This window comes from Aethalodelphis obliquidens, unplaced genomic scaffold (genome assembly GCF_003676395.1).
Source record: "Aethalodelphis obliquidens isolate GAN/ISIS:26980383/991018 unplaced genomic scaffold, ASM367639v1 scaffold3, whole genome shotgun sequence".
NCBI classification, from domain to species: domain Eukaryota; kingdom Metazoa; phylum Chordata; class Mammalia; order Artiodactyla; family Delphinidae; genus Aethalodelphis; species Aethalodelphis obliquidens.
In genome coordinates this window covers 13,744,730-13,761,433 of record NW_020837947.1, presented here as the reverse complement: position 1 = coordinate 13,761,433, position 16,704 = coordinate 13,744,730, and the positions used below count along the sequence as shown (strand labels likewise).

Below are 16,704 nucleotides of genomic sequence, written 5' to 3'. Positions count from 1 at the left end.
TTATAAGTACAATTTGTACTCTGTCTCTAGGGCATTTCAAGGCATTAGCCTTGAAAAATAATTCCAATAACTGTTACATACAACCCACTCACATGTCTCTCATATGTCAGACAAAATTCACTTGAGCGTCAGTCAGTGAATGACAGTTTTTGAGCAGCTACTGGGTATAAAGTTCAGGGTACATATTCTACCAATGACCATGGTACGGGCTTAGGATTTACCATGACCTTGGCCATCCTGCTTTAGTGTCCCAGATGGAAAGGACAGTCTACAATCAATAAACCCACTGGAACAGGACTGAAGAATGGCTCACTGCACTGCTGTCCATCTTGGTTTGACCCCAATAAGAATGTCCTCTCAGGAACCTCTGCCACTTGACCAGCTTCCTGTCTTCAGGTCTGATAGGATTTGAATGCTGACTATGCTTCGGGATGGGGTTTTAAAGAAAACTCATGACATCATCAGGGTTTTATGTGGACCTGGAGGCTGGGAGGGTCCTTCACTCAGTGCCTGCTTCCTTCTTACCCTTGTTCGAACTTCCTGGTATTATTAATGCTCACCTTCCTGCTCCTCATGGGAAGTTCCCTGGAAAGCTGGAACTGTGAATTTCCACTTCGGGTTTTCCCTTTCCACTTCTAGCTGCCAGACTGAGCTTGTTGCCTTGCACAAAGTCGGGTACTATTTAAATGCCTGCTAAACGTTAATAATTGGCGTTCTAACTAAAATATTGCTTATTTTGTTAACATATTTTAATTTAATTTATTTGATATTAAATGTATACTTAAATTTTCCTCTAGGTCCAACATTTGCAAATGATCTGTTTGCTAAGGACTAAAATTCATTCATTTTCTTGGTTCAAAATTCACTGACAAAAATGATCAAAAGATCCAAAGCACAAAGGGATATAAGTAAACACCGTTCCATTGGATATTGTCTACAGTAGCCAAATATTTTACTGGATTAGTAACCTTGTATAACATTGAAGGAATTCCAATAGTCAGAGCAGTTAGTGCAATATGTCAAGGGCATCGTGACGTGGAAATGCTTGTTCATACAGTCTATTAGGGGCAAGTTCCTCTTTCAAATGAACGTGTAAATCTTAGTAAAGTCAGGGAGGGTGAATGTTTAAGTGGTTCTCCTTTCTCATTTTTAAAAAAATGTATTTGACTACAAATAGCAAAATACATTGTGTGTGTGCTGGGGAGAGCGGATGTGAACTGAGAGAAGGTGTGGGATCAGGCCCCCATACATCATCCTTGAGCTATTAAACTTGGTATTTGCAGGACGAGGATCATTCTTCTTTAAGAGAAATGTCCCACATCTTTTTTCATCATTTCTTTAAAGGAAATCCTTGGGTGAAGCATCATAATAGTTTTATTTATCACTGTAAGAAGCTTGAGCAACACTCCTTTTGGTAGCATACAGGGTTATAATTGAAAATAGGTGTTTACAGACGTCACAGGTCTGGGTAAGTTTAGCCAGCCCGGTGAATATGTAAGTCCCTACACTCTGGTTCCCCTTTCAGAGTCCAGTGTGTTTCCTGCACACTTGACCTTTCTTGAGGAGGATTCTACTATGAAATCCAGTTGTCCAGCTTCTTAATATTGTCACATGAATACGTACATATACACATCTATATCTACATATTTCATATATATACCTCACTACTTTCCTTCAAACAAATTTAGTAGATCCATAAACCAAAACAAAAAAATTCATATTCTCAATATAAAAGAACCAAAAGTACCATTAATAAGTTCTATTCATCAGTAGGAATTTGTCTGGGGGATGTTATGGTATAAGAAAAATATTTTTTAAAAACAAAATGAAAATTCCTGATGTAATGTTATTCTAACTGAAAACAAATCACGAAGTAAACATGTGTATAATGCACTAAGTTGCCATTTTAGACCTAACCTTCTATATTTTACACATACTATTGAAAACCTTTATACTAGTCAGTGACCAAAACCTACTGACATACATAAAACAGAAACAACCTTCTCTCACACACAAAACCCTCCCAGCCCCTGAAACATGAGTAGATTTTTATTTATTAAAGGAACGCTTTCACCTACAAAGCTGTGAACAGGCCGTGACTGAATTTCAGTTTCAGAAGGAGCCCATCCTTTAAATAGCAGATGATGGACTAACAGGATCTTTCCACTGAATCTTTTTCTGAATCTCTTTCCTGTGTCTCAGGCTCTCTACTGTACCCATACTCCTCGTATGATGCATCCAGTCCCAAGACAAGTAGATACTGAACCATAACAAAGTCCATTAACCTTTTCATCCAGCTCCGCAGGCCCAGCAGGAGACAAGAAAACAAACCGACAAATAAGTCTGAGGAGTCCACGGCCAACTATCTCCCCACACCAGTCATCGCCACGTAACACTGGCCAACACAATTATGGATTAAAGCTCCAGCATCCATCCCCCATGGAACATGAAAGCTACGCCCAAGGGAAGAAACTCAAGGAGATGCCTGCCTTGTGACACTGCAGTTACAATCGGGGAGCTCTGCGTCCACACAGCTGTCCTCTGCCATCCTCAGGGCACACGGATCTTCCGCCACCACCATGAAGTTTCCACTTGCAAAAGTCAGGTTTGCAGAGCAAAAGGCTAAATCCTGTGTGGGGATGAAAGTTTCCCCAGTCTGTGTATGGAAGTATGAAAATGCTCACTCCAGACAAATGTTGGTAAGTCTCTGCCTGACAGTATGACACTGAGCAGTGAGTGACAAGTGGTCATGTTTCTAAATAAAACCTACATTCATTAACATGTGCCAGGCTTGATCTCCTGGAATGTAGGCCACGAGTGTAAGAAGGGAAAAGGCTCAGGGTAATCTGCTAGGAGGGGGAGGCTCCAGGTCTAAAGAAAGAAGGGTATCAAAAATAAGACCGGCTGCAGACACTCTGCCATTCTGGAAGGACCTTCGACTTTTCTCACAGGCAGTTTAAGTTGGAAAAGATATTTGCAAAGATAAATGTACCAAATGCAAACAAGCAGAACCTCTACAAGTGCGGCGGCAAACTGTAGTAGCAAAAAGGAGCAACTGCTTTTTTCCTTCAGTCTGATTTGCCAGTTAAGTGGTGTTAAGTAGGGGTTTTAGGGGCTGTTTGGGAAGATGGGATGGACAAGATATTCTGTGGCAAAGTGCTTGCTCTTCACCTTTAAATAGACTTTGAAAATGAAAAGTAATGAAGAAATACTATTCTCTCCTTACATAAACCTTTGTCTTTTTAAAAATAATGACAGGGCTTCCCTGCTGGCGCAGTGGTTGAGAGTCCGCCTGCCGATGCAGGGGGACGCGGGTTCGTGCCCCGGTCCGGGAAGATCCCACATGCCGCGGAGCGGCTGGGCCCGTGAGCCATGGCCGCTGAGCCTGCGCGTCCGGAGCCTGTGCTCCGCAATGGGAGAGGCCACAACAGTGAGAGGCCTGCGTACCGCAAAAAAAAAAGATGATATAAAGTGACAAAAATAACATGTTCCTTTTAAGGTAATTTTAAAAAGGATCTGTTCATTTGCTTGGTGGAATCTCAGATAACTTTTTTTCTTTTGTGAATTTCAAGAGTTTCTAAATTTTCTGCACTGACTCTATATAAATTTCATAATTTAAGCTTGTAAAGAAAATAAGCTCCCAAATTACCCATTACTGGTAATTTAATAAAAAATGACTAATGCTGTCTGCTTTAAATCCTTTTTGGATTTTAACATACATACACACAAATAAGTTACAAATAAATAAATAGATAATGAACATTTGCTAAGTTTTTTTTTTTTTTTTTAAAGGCCAATATGATGAATTGCAACTAAAATAAAACAAAGCATTTGGTTCTGGTTGTGTGAGTTGACTGCTTTTAAAATAGTAATACATTTTCTTTATAAAAGAAACAAACCTGCATTTTACATTTAAAAAATCCCAGAAAACTTGGTTAAAAATAAAATTATTTTAAAAATCCTGCTACTTAAAGATATACTATTGTGAATTCTTTATAAAACAATCACTCCACTGATATATTATTTTTATCAGGAATGTAAATATGTAAATTTGGTTAAAGGAATATATTGGTCATAATTCCATAACAGTAGACAAATTTGCTTTTTCTTGATTATGACTAACATTTAAAAAACTTAGATCTTTAAAATTTTTTATTGCCATTATTTCCTTAGTTTAATTCCCTTTTACTTTATATAGTTTTTCCCATGGGTTAATTTTTTTTTCCATGTTCATTATCCTTAGCACAATATATTTATTCTAATGAATTAAACATAAGGCAAGGCTTTAAAGACACAATTATTGTAGTACCGAAAAAATGGCAATAATATCAATTTCCATCAATAGGGAAAATACTGGATAAATCACGTTGTATAAATGGAACGTGGAATGTTCTGTGGAATGAACTGTGGAATGCTCTGCAGCCGTCTAAAATAATAAGACTGGCACATATAGAATTTTATAGTATACACGGTCCTTTCCCCTATGTTGTCTCATCGGAGATGTGGCAGTTGTTTTAATGAACACTTTGAAAATGAGGACTATAGGGTTCAGAGAGGTTATACCGTTAAGCCCTAGGTCACACAGCTGGAACAAGGTGAGCTAAACCTAGGACTCTTGATTAGTTCTTGGTCATTTCCTTGCTTGCTGCATCAAAGAATTCCTGATCCTGGCTTGACTTTTCTGAATGGATCACCATGAGGTAATACCAGCCACAAATTCCAAGAATTAAGTTTTCTTTTTCCTCTTGTTTGGGCAGAACTCCCATTAGACTGAAACCCCTTCTGAGGGCAGCTGCTACAACTTTGCAAAGCCTTCCTTGTACTGCACAAGCCTCTAAACTCCCTCTGGGATGACAGCTGACATATGTTGATTGAGCACTTCACTGTGCTAAGTGGTTTACAGGTACCACCTCATTTAATCCCCCTGATAACCTTTCACACCGTGTAATTGAAGCACTAAGAAGATAAGTAATTTGGCAAACATCACAGTGTAGGTGAAGCAGAAACACCTTATAATTCAGGCAAAAGCCCTAAGCCCAGGCTCTACTATATTCTTATCTGTATGTAGGGCACATTTCAAACACTGTGTCTCAGACTGAGAAACTCAACAAATACTGGAGTGACAACTATATGCAAAGAACTATGTTAGGTTCTGGGATTACTGTGGCGATCAAGTTAGATACTTACATTTCAATAGAGGAAAGAAACTTTAAACGATCTATCACACGAGATATTTATTATAATCAAGAGAAATGCTATGGACTTTGTACAGAAAGCCTACTGAGCAGAAGAGAAGAATCTAATCTAATCTAATCTAGAGAAAAGGAGGAGCATGAAGAAGAATTAGGGGCTGGCCTGGCCAGACAGAGGAGAGAGAGCAGGAAGAAGTAGCAGAAAGGGGAAGGCCCTGAGGTGAGGAACCACGTGTATCCCCACTTTACCTTTTACCCTTATTTGGATGGGAACCATTTTCTTTTTCATCCCAGAGTGGTGTCTGCAAACTATGTCTGGCCACCTGTTTTGGTAATAAAATGTTACTGGAACCTGTTGCTTCTCTACACACTGTCTAAGGCTGCTTTTGTGATTCAATGGAAGAGCGCTTTGTCAGGGACTGTTCAGCCCACACGGCCTAGATTATTTACCATATGGCCCCAAGCAGAGAGTTCGCCAGCTTCTGCCCTGTAGCAACATGCAGAGGAAGTACTTCATAAACAGGAGGCATTCCATAGTTTTAAAAAATTATATTTGTTTTTACTTCTATACAGTGTTTAAGGGAATTATAATTAAAACACAGATTAAAAACAACCAGTCATAAGGGACCACATACTGTACGATATCGTGTATATGAACTGTCCAGAGTCGGTAAATCTAAACAGGCGGGAAGTGGATTAGTAGTTGCCTGGGACTGGAGGAAAAGGAGGGAGGGCAGAAAGGAAAAAAGGGGTTAAAGTTTTTATTTGGGGGTGACGAAAATGTTTTAAAATTGATTATGGTGACGGATGCACAGCTCTGTAAATATACTAAAAATCACTGAATTGTATACTTTTGATATATGAGTTGTATGGTATGTGAATTGTATCTCAATAAAACTATTATTTAAAAAAAAAAGAACCAAATAACTAATGTGTGCTTTGTTTTTGGTGATGGGTATTTAGGTTTGGTAGAGGAAAGAAGAATCTCCTTATATTAGAGAGTCCAGTTAACTAAGAAAAAGTCATTACAGCAGGGCAAACAACTTGAGTCTGACGTTCCTAGATACCAAGATGGGAAATGTTTAATAATGTATTCTCTGTCATTAGAAGCTCTGAACTACTGATGCTAAAAGACATTTTCTGTTAGTGCTAGGCGCTGGAAAAATTGCCATGTGGGTTTTTGCATAAGGTCCCCTGATAAAATGAGAGCTAGAGTCCTTGAAGACAGTTTTACAGAAATTACAGTTACACCAATTTTTTTTTACAGAAATTACAGTTACAGTCAAATTATATTGACTCTTAATGAAAGCTAAAGGCTCAGAAATGCTTTTAATTATCTAGGCCAGCATTGATCAACAGAACTTTCTGAGATGATGAAAATGTTCTGTGTCTGCAGTATCCAATAAGGTAGACAGTATCCTCGTGTGGTTACTGAGCATTGGAAATGTGCCTAGTGCAACTGACTGTAATTAAAATTGAATTCTAATTTAATTGGGGGCTTCCCTGGTGGCTCAGTGGTTAAGAATCCGCCTGCCAATGCAGGGGACACCCGTTCGATCTCTGGTCCGACAAGATCCCACATGCCGCGGATCAACTAAGCCCGTGCGCCACAACTACTGAGCGTGTGCTCTTAGAGCCTGAGAGCCACAACTACTGAGCACACGTGCCACAACTACTGAAGCCCACGCGCCTAGAGCCCGTGCTCCGCAACAAGAGAAGCCACCGCAACGAGAAGCCCACGACGCACCGCAATGAAGAGTAGCCCCCGCTCGCTGCGACTAGAGAAAGCTGGCGCACAGCAACGAAACCCAACACAGTCAAAAATAAATAAATAAGATAAAATAAAAAATAAAATCAGATTGTTTAAAAAAAATTCTAATTTAATTATATTCCATTTCAACTCATTTAAACTGCCACATGTAGCTAGTGACTGCTATATTGAACTGAGTAGGTCTAGAAAGTATGCTATAACATTATCCATTGAGCCCTAATAATAACTGAGCAGATTTTTTTGTTATCCTAAAAAGCTGACAATGCTTGGTGACAGTTCGTTTAAAAATTCAAAGCAAAACATAGCTACTCTGTACTTAGAATGGTCTAAGCTAATCCTAGTAATAAGAATCTGACTCAAAGTTATGCGTTCTATTTGTATATAACAGGTTATTATCAGTGAATCTTCTTTCTTTTTTCCATCTTTCTGTTAGCTGGGAAGCTGTTCACCTGAAAATATGATCATCTTCAAAAATAACCTCTCCATTCCCAAGAGCATCAAAACAACAGGAAAATAGCCAAAGGCATAAGTTACGTTCTGCTTCAATTAATCAATGTTAAAAAAATTTGGAAGAGGGAAGAGTAGTGAATGAGACTGAATCATAGAAACTTAGTATTTCAGCTGGCAGGTCATAGTTGAAGATGGGTGTGGAAGACAGTCATCTTGCCTGTGCGTTAGCACAGGCAATAAACCAAAAAGTGGAAAGCAAACGTGAGGGCTGAGTGTCATTTAGGAGAGGCTTCAAGGAACTATGAATCCAGCGTGGCATTAAACCTCAGGACAAATGAATGGTCAAAATGTCATCTGGTCTACGTTGGAAGGAGACAATTAGAAATGGACAATATATATATTACATCTGTGTATAATGAGATTCTACGAAAGTAGGAACATATGAGCATTTTAGTGACTAAAATGCAAGCCTGTGTACCCTATATTTAATTGATTCAAATTTACTAATGTGTCTTTGGAAAAATAAACTAAATAACACCTAGAAAATTCTTGATTGAAAAAATAGATAGAAAAGTTACAAATCAACATGGCTTTGAGGAGTAAACACCTAACTCATTGTATGTAACGCTGGCTACCAGCTGGGCATACACCAAACTAGCTGCTTGTGATTAAATTAAATTAAATTTAAAACATTTTGACTTAGTGCAACCCCATATTCCACACCACTGAACCAACTAGAAATTAGAAAAGGATATTAACTGGTTTAACTGGATTACATGGAAATGAAAGCCAATTCCATGAGTCATAATCTGACTGAAAAAAATCCAGGGATGTTTACCGAGTGGGCAGCTTCCCTAAGAAGGGTATTTATAGCACAAAGGGCTTCGGCTCCTCCCTCTGAAATAAGATTTGGTTATCAGTGACTGAGAAGTGAGGCTAACGCAGCACTGGGGTTCTAAAATCTACCAATGCCTAAATACTACAGTAGTTTAAGCTGCACCATTCAGTTTCCATCTCTTTATGGTACCTTTACTAAGGCATTTAGCACATCATTTTACCTGATTTCTTCACATGCATAATTCCCACTATGAACTCCTTGAAGAAAGGGCTTCCGTCTTTGTACCTCTTATATCTCTCATAGTCGCTGTCAGTACTTCACAAAGGACTGGGAAATTAGATTGTAGAAATAAATAACAGAACCTAACTTCCTTTTAATTGTATTCTCTAGAACAGGGACAAAGAAGTCATAAGCTTGGCAGGTAGGAGAGTGCAGTATTCTAGGGCACTCTGCCACTCAGCACGTGCATGACCAGGGGCAAACCTGAGCCTCAGCATTTCACATCTGGAAAATGGGTATAATAATAATACCCACCTCAAAGAATGTTGTGAACAGCACACAAGAGGATGTACGTGAAGTCTTTAGCATGGTCATTGCTACAAACTAAGGGTTTAGTAAATGTTAGCTATTATAATACTACCGTTAAACATTTTAAAAATTGGTCAACATCTATTCCATTTTTGTTTCATTCTCACTAAAACAAATTATAATCTCACCTTCCTAAATGAGACCCTCTTTGATAACTCCCTTATAGAAAAAGAAATATACTAAATGTTTTTAAAATCAACACATGGACTTGCCATGCCCATATGAAGTCTTTGTGGGCACACAGTATTCAAAAGGCACTATTTCATGTCCACCTTCATGCAGCATGGCTAAGGAAAAGAATCCGGATTTTTTAAAAAGTGTATTTTGGGATAGCTCCCAAATGGCTGTGAATCAGAAGCATGTGTAACATTCCAACTCTCCTAACTGCCATAAAGAAGACTATCCATTCAAATATTCAAGCATTCATTCATACATTCATTCAAATATTTATTGAGCCCCAACTGCATTCAGGTACTATTCTTGGTGCTTGTGATATACAGGGAATAGAATGGACAAGGATGCCTGCTCTCATGGAGGCTACATTCCAACAAGAAGCAAAGTTCACCTCAAATAAAGCATCTACCTAGCCCTTCCCTTTAAAAAATAACCCTTATGTCAAATAACACAGTGCTTCCTTCAATCATATCAGATTTCTATATTGCTAGTAAAGATCCTATTACAGTAATGCAGCAGATTATTTTTACGTCTAAGCAGAATGGGATTAATTAGATTTATTCCCACACCTTGCTAATCAAAAAGACAGTAGGAATGTGATTATATATATATGTATATATTAATTATATTTATATAATTTTATATATATATATATATATATTTATTTATTTATTTTTTTTGTGTGTGTGTGCCACTTCAGACAAACACACCCTCCACAGATACTGGTCAGCAGTTTCACTTTCTTCCTTATAGGAAGTTGAGTACTATGAAGCCCCAGAATAAAGAATTTTCTCTTGGGAATGGATTTTGTCTGGATATGACTTTCCCTCTTTCAGTTAAATGCAAACACCCCTGAATTTATGAAATAAGAAGGAGAATTTTAAAGTTAACGAAAGTGACATTTATGAGACAAGCATGAACTAAAATGGTGGGATAAAGAACACAGAGATTTATTGGACGATCTTCAGCCGAAATGGAAGGCAGCCTGAAAGCTTTGGGATTCTGCATGTGTGTCCTATTGACTAAGGTCCTTTTTACCTAGCTGCCATGAGGTCCAGGAGGTGCTGCCATCGGTCATTGATCTTCCCGAGCTTGTATTCAATCTCAGATGCTTTGCTTTCATGGCTGGCTCGGGCAAGTCGTTCTCCCATTTGCTGGAGCTGTATTTTGTTCTCTTGGGCAATAGCAATTTCCTCTTGATAATCCTGTGTAATAAATGGCAATCACAGAGGTCAGAAAGCATATTCTTGATGCATTCAGTCTGGCTCTACTAGAAACATGATAATTACAGTTTTCTACTGCTTGGAAATAGTTCAGGCATAAGGAACACTGTGTGAATATGAGTCCCAGTACACAAGAATTAGTGGTACCTGTTATTTTCGGTATGTAGGCAAAGTCCAGATTGAATTTTTATACAGATGTTCTTAAAGGAAATGGGGATGCTTTCCATTTACTTAAAATGGGCATTAAAAAAAGCAATAAATGTACATACATAGAAACAAAAGACAAAGCTTGAAAGATTTCAATGCTGGGAAGTTATACCTTGTTGCTCTAATCACCAACCACATGTTATATTTAGAATCAATCCTCATACAAATAGCTAACAAGACGCTAATAAGATGTGTGACTATGTGTGTATATGTAAATGTATATATGAATGTGTATGTCAAATGTTACTTGTGCAGAATGATTTAAAAGACTACTTTCATTTTAAAGAGCTGTCCTCTGTACAGTGTCAATATTTTACAGCACATAAATCATTGGCAAATTAACTCTCAAGAACAATAACCATTGGTCTTAGAGGATCAATGGGTCTCAAACCTTCCTCATCTATCCCGTTTCTGTAGTAGCTCCTCTTAAAGATTGTTTTAGGTAAGAAGGACAGGCTCTCAGTATGGTCTATAGTAACAGAAAGGCCACTGAACAGTATGATTTAAGTGATGATGAAAGGACATCTCCCCTTGACCCCTACCTGCCCCCCCAGCCTCTGGACCAATTGATCCTCTTAATTTCTTGTCATAGTGACAGCATCCAAACTTCAGAATCACGTTTTTTATTTCTGGCTTAAGCTCCTGTTAGGCAGCAAATATTTTCTCAGCAAAATAATATACCCAGACAGATATTATAGGAATATGGGTATCTTCACCTTCTATTGCTCTCAAGTTACCCTGGTAACAGGGCTACCCTCTCAAATCAGTTATCTAAGTAAAAAGGGCCCCAAAGAATGGATGGAGCTGGTGAAATTTTATTCTCCTGCAGTTGTGAGCGCTTCCTCAGGCCCAGCACCTCCACCTACTCTCCTTTCTATGTTACTTCAAGCCCATGGGAGTCAAAGACCAACATACCAGGTGCATTTCTTAATAGTTATAATGTGTTTTTACAAATTTGAGATATTACTGAGAAATGTTTATTTCAAAGGAATTATGCCAAGCTTAAAATAGTATTTATAGTAAAATAATACTCTTAGGTTGTCTTTTAAAGTACGATGTTGAGTGTTAATGCCAGTAGGTACCCATACCATGGTTACAGTCTGTTTATTAATTTCTTTTTTCTAAGCTGTCAAAATTACCAAACCTCCATGTTATTTTTCTTTACAAAAGAGATACCACATGGGGTAAGCTCATAAAGACTTTATTTTAAAGTCCATAACTTATTATATATACAGAATGGTATAGTTGATATTTTAAAAATTATTCCAAATGTTACCAAAGAGTATAACAAAATTATCTGTGTGTCAAGCCCCCAAAATATGCATCTTAAATTTCATGATAAAATCAATCAGAGTATAAATACATTTAATTAAAATTTATTCTATAGCAAACTTCACTCTAATACCTATTATACATTAATCATGTCTGGTAGAACATTATCTGACACCCAGAAACCAGCAAAGGGCAGAGCTTTTAGCAGATGCTGAAATGAAATCTGTATCATCTCTGCCCACATTTTAAAGGCTTACAATAACAAATATACAAATGCTGACGCTTAGAGCTTGCAATTTTAAGTAAACCTATAGAGTTATTCATATCACATACTGGCTCTGGAGTTTTTGTTTTTCCGTGTATATGCCCAAGCACATACACGAGAGAAAAATAAACTCCAAAGCCAAGATGTAATATTAATAACTTTGTAGGTAAAGATATTTTTCCTAATAATTAGTTATATTTCTTTTCATAATGAATGAAGCTATAATTCATTTATTCAGTAAGTAATGACTGAGTACTTATGAAAAGTCAGGCACTGCTCTGGTTGCAGGAGATACAGCAATGAACAAAACAGACAAAGTCCCTGCTCCCGTGAGGCTTACAGTCCAGTGGGGCTTCACTGTAGACAGATAATAAACAAGTAAATTGGGAAAATGCATTGTACTTCAGATGGTGATATGTACTTAGAAGAGAGAGAAAATTTAAATGATTAGTTGTTCAAAAACAGTGTGGAAACACCACTGAAACCATCAAAAACATTTTTAAATGCTAGTAAATGTGACCAGTCCTGTACAGACATGAAAAACGATCTAGATCCATTTGAGCATATAAAATAGTTTAATAATCATACATAACTTGAAATTAATATGAAGCTAAAATTCTCAGGAAAGTCCTCATTCCTGTAACCATCTATAAATCATGACTTACAGAGAAAATGTCAGTTTAATTGATCCTAGGAATTTTTTGTTTTAGTTCCTCTCTGGTGATTTCACCTCTTGAAAAACAAACAATAAGTCAACTATACTTCAATTAAAAACAAAGACAACCAACACACACAAATAATTCCTGCTGAACAGGTAGATAAAATCTAAAAATACTGAACATTATCTATCAGCAGATAATCTACTTCATCGCAAATTGAAAATATTCTATATATTCTGTATGTAAAGGAGGTCTTTTCAGTCAAGTTTATTTTATATTAAAAAGATAAAATGTTTATAATAGAGTGCTCCTTTCTCAGGAAAGTAACTAGGAGTAAGGTTGTCTTCTGTACCCATTAAAAGAGCATCTAAGCACATGTAGCCACACATCCCATACCTTCCTGAGCTTCTCAATCATTTCTTCAATGAGAATGTCTCCATTCTGAGAAATTTTGCTTTCCATCTGAGTCAACCATTCGCAAAGCTCCTTGTTCTTTTCACTGAAGACGGCCCATTCATTCAGTCTCTCACTTACTTGCTGCTGCCTTAAAGAGAGCTGAAAAGTTTAAAATGGGAGAAAATGCAAAAGCATAATCAGAGTGGAGCTCATACCCTGAGGAAAAGAGCAAATAAACTCTGTTGGGTCGACTAAGATGAGCAGTAGTTGTGCATCTCTTTAGGCCACTGTTCCCTGAGTCCCAGTCCCAGGAGCTCTGCTCTAGCCCAGTGAGTTTCACAAGTGGGAGACACTTAATCCACTACTTCCCTCCCGAAGAGCCACATGCACATTCACTTACTAAAGGTTCTGAACAATCTAGCTTCTTGGGACTTCCCTGGTGGTGCAGTGGTTAAGAATCCACCTGCCAGTGCAGGGGACATGGGTTCAAACCCTGGTCCTGGAAGATCCCACATGCCGCAGAGCAACTGAACCCATGTGCTACAGCTACTGAAGCCCACGTGCCTAGAGTCCGTGAGCCACAACTACTGAAGCCCGCACTCCTAGAGCCCGTGCTCCGCAACAAGAGAAGCCACCGCAATGAGAAGCCCACGCACTGCAACGAAGAGTAGCCCCCACTCGCTGCAACTAGAGAAAGCCTGTGCATGGCAATGAAGACCCAATGCAGCCAAAAATAAATAAATAAATAAATTTATTAAAAACAATCTAGCTTCTCACTACAGTTGGTTCTGTGCAGCTATGATACAGGATCATGGAATGTACTTTTACTAAAAAGGAAAGAAATAGGAAAGAAAAGAAGGAATAAGAAAAGGAGGAAGGTAAAGGGCAGAAAAAAAGAAAAGAAGGAAAGAAATACAAAAGAAGGAAGGAAAAGGGAAAAAGGAAAGAAAAAAAATGAAAGAAAAATAGGGAAGGAGGGAAGAATTAATTGAACGTCAGGTGTCAGGAGACACCTTCCTCAGTGGAAGAGGCACAATCCCTGATCAGCTCTATCATGATCACTTTACTTTGAGCAAGTTCTTTTATTTCCCTGCCTGCTTTCTATTTTGATTTTTGTATCTTTGTTTCTTTTCTTTTCCCTGTAACAGCTTTGCTGAGATGTAGTTTCCACACCATTTCCTGTTTAAAGTGTGCGACCCAGCTCTTTTCAGCATGTTCACAGTTTCAAAGCCACCACCACCATCAATGCTATAACATGTTCATCAATATAAAAAAAACCCCCAAACCCCCTGTACCCATCAGTACTCACTCCTTTGCCTACCCCTGCACCTTCCTCCCAACCTTAACCTACTCTCTATCTCTGTGGATTTGTCTATTCTGGACATTTCATGTAAATGGAATCATTCGATGTGCTATCTTTTGTGATGCTCCTTTCACTTAGCATAATGTTTTTAAGGTTCATCCATGTTGGAGCATGCGTCAGTACTTCCTTCCTTTTTATTGCTGAACATATGTTTCCATATAGATATACCACATTTGATTTATCAATTCATCTATTGATGGACATTTGAGTTGTGTCCATTTTTTAGCTATTACGAATAATGCTGCTATGAACATTCGAGTACAAGTGTTTGTGTGGACATATGTTTCATTTCTCTTGGGGCACATTCCCAGGAGCAGACTTGCTGGGTTATACGGCAACAGTACAGATTGTTTTGTGAAGTGTCTGCGACATTTTACATTCCCACCAGTAGTAGGGTTCCAATTTCTCCACATCCTCACCGACACCTGTTATTATCTGTCTTCTGGAATGCAGTCATCCTACTGGATATAAAGTGCTATCTCATTGTGGTTTTGATTTGCATTTCCCTGATGGCTAATGATGTTGAGAATCTTTTTATATTCTTGGCCATCTGTATGTCTTCTTTGGAGAACTATCTGGTCAAATTTCTCGCCCATTTCTTAATTGGATTGATTTTTATTATTGAGTTTTAATAGTTCTTTATACAATATAGATACAATACGCCTGTTTTCTTATCTCTAGGTCTAGAATGATCCTTTCCAGAATTCTAAAACTTTCTGACATCATAATACTCTTGTCTTTGCAGTGCTGGTTGAGATACTAAGAAATGTTTCTAGTTGAGCTAAACTGCACATTAGCAAAATAAAATGCAATCTGAGTGGTAAGAAGATGATCCACTTTTACAGACATTCTAAACAGTCATGTTGATAATGCTAGACATTCTGCCATATATCCCACCACATTAAACACCTACCTTTCGATTTTCCTTTTTCCGGCAATACTTTATTATGAAAAACATCAGACATACAGAGAAGTTGAAGGGATTGTATGGTAAACAGCTATGATATATTCCCTAGACTCTAAAATTGTTAACATTTTGCTACATTTTGCTTTAACACATATATTCCTTTATCCATGGATCTATTACTCTTCTATTACTCTCTTCTATTACTCTCAACCACTGCGTCACCAGGGAAGCCCGAGTTTCCTTTTTTTAAATGAAAATGAAAATATTTCTAAGGTATTATACACTTCCTAGTTAGCAATTCTGCCTAGGGTTGGCTCTATTAATGATTAGGTAAATAATATTCAAGGTCCCTCACAGCCCCAAATGTCTGTGATTCTATATCCTAGAAAAGAGTGGGAATTAATCACATGAAAAAGAATAAAATACCTAGGAATAAACCTACCTAAGCAGGCAAAAGACCTATACTCTGAAAACTATAAGATGCTGATGAAAGAAACTGAAGCTCACACAAACAGATGAAAAGAAATACCATGGTCTTGGATTGGAAGAATCTGTATTGTTAAAATGACCATACTGCCTAAGGCAATCTACAGATTCAATGCAATCTCTATCAAATTACCAATGGCGTTTTTCACATAACTAGAATAAAATAATTTTTAATGTGTATGGAAACACAAAAGACTCTGAATAGCCAAAGCAATCTTGAAAAAGAAAAAGGGAGCTGGAGGAATCAGGATCCCTGACTTCAGACTATACTACAAAGCCACAGTAACCAAAACAGTATGGTACTAGCACAAAAAACAGACACATAGATCAATGGAACAGGATAGAAAGCCCAGAAATAAACCCATGCACCTATGGCCAACTAATCTTCAACAAAGAAGACAAGAATATATAATGGAGAAAAGGCAGTCTCTTCAATAACTGATGCTGGGAAAACTGGACAGCTACATGTAAAAGAATGAAATTAGAACATTCTCTAATACCATACACAAAAATAAACTCAAAATGGATTAAAGACCTAAAGATAAGACTGGATACTAAAAAACACCTAGAGGAAAACATAGGCAGACACTTTATGACATAAATCACAGCAATATCTTTTTGGATCCATATCCTGGAGTAATGGAAATAAAAACAAAAATAAACAGACGGGACCTAATTACACTTAAAAGCTTTTGCACGGCAAAGGAAACCATAAACAAAATGAAAAGACAACCTACAGAATGGGAGAAAATAATTGCAAACGATGCGACCGACAAGGGATTAGTTTCCAAAATATACAAATAGCTCATACAGCTCAATATGAAACAAACAAACAACCCAATCAAAAAATGGGCAGAAGACCTAAATAGACATTTCTCCAAAGAAGACATACAGATGGCTAACAGGCAATGAA

General features: G+C 37.7%; 1 protein-coding gene across 4 annotated transcripts in view; it reads right to left on the bottom strand.

The window, feature by feature from the left end:
* The window catches only part of SYNE1 (spectrin repeat containing nuclear envelope protein 1), a 462,280-nt gene that overhangs the window by 51,084 nt on the left and 394,492 nt on the right, over window positions 1-16,704 (bottom strand). For all 4 annotated transcript variants that reach the window (XM_027083161.1, XM_027083173.1, XM_027083179.1 and 1 more), the window contains 2 exons: window positions 13,036-13,194; window positions 10,052-10,218 (listed from right to left, as the gene is read on the bottom strand). In XM_027083161.1, coding sequence (XP_026938962.1) covers window positions 10,052-10,218; window positions 13,036-13,194 — 326 coding nt within the window. The remainder of the gene's footprint in view (window positions 1-10,051; window positions 10,219-13,035; window positions 13,195-16,704) is intronic.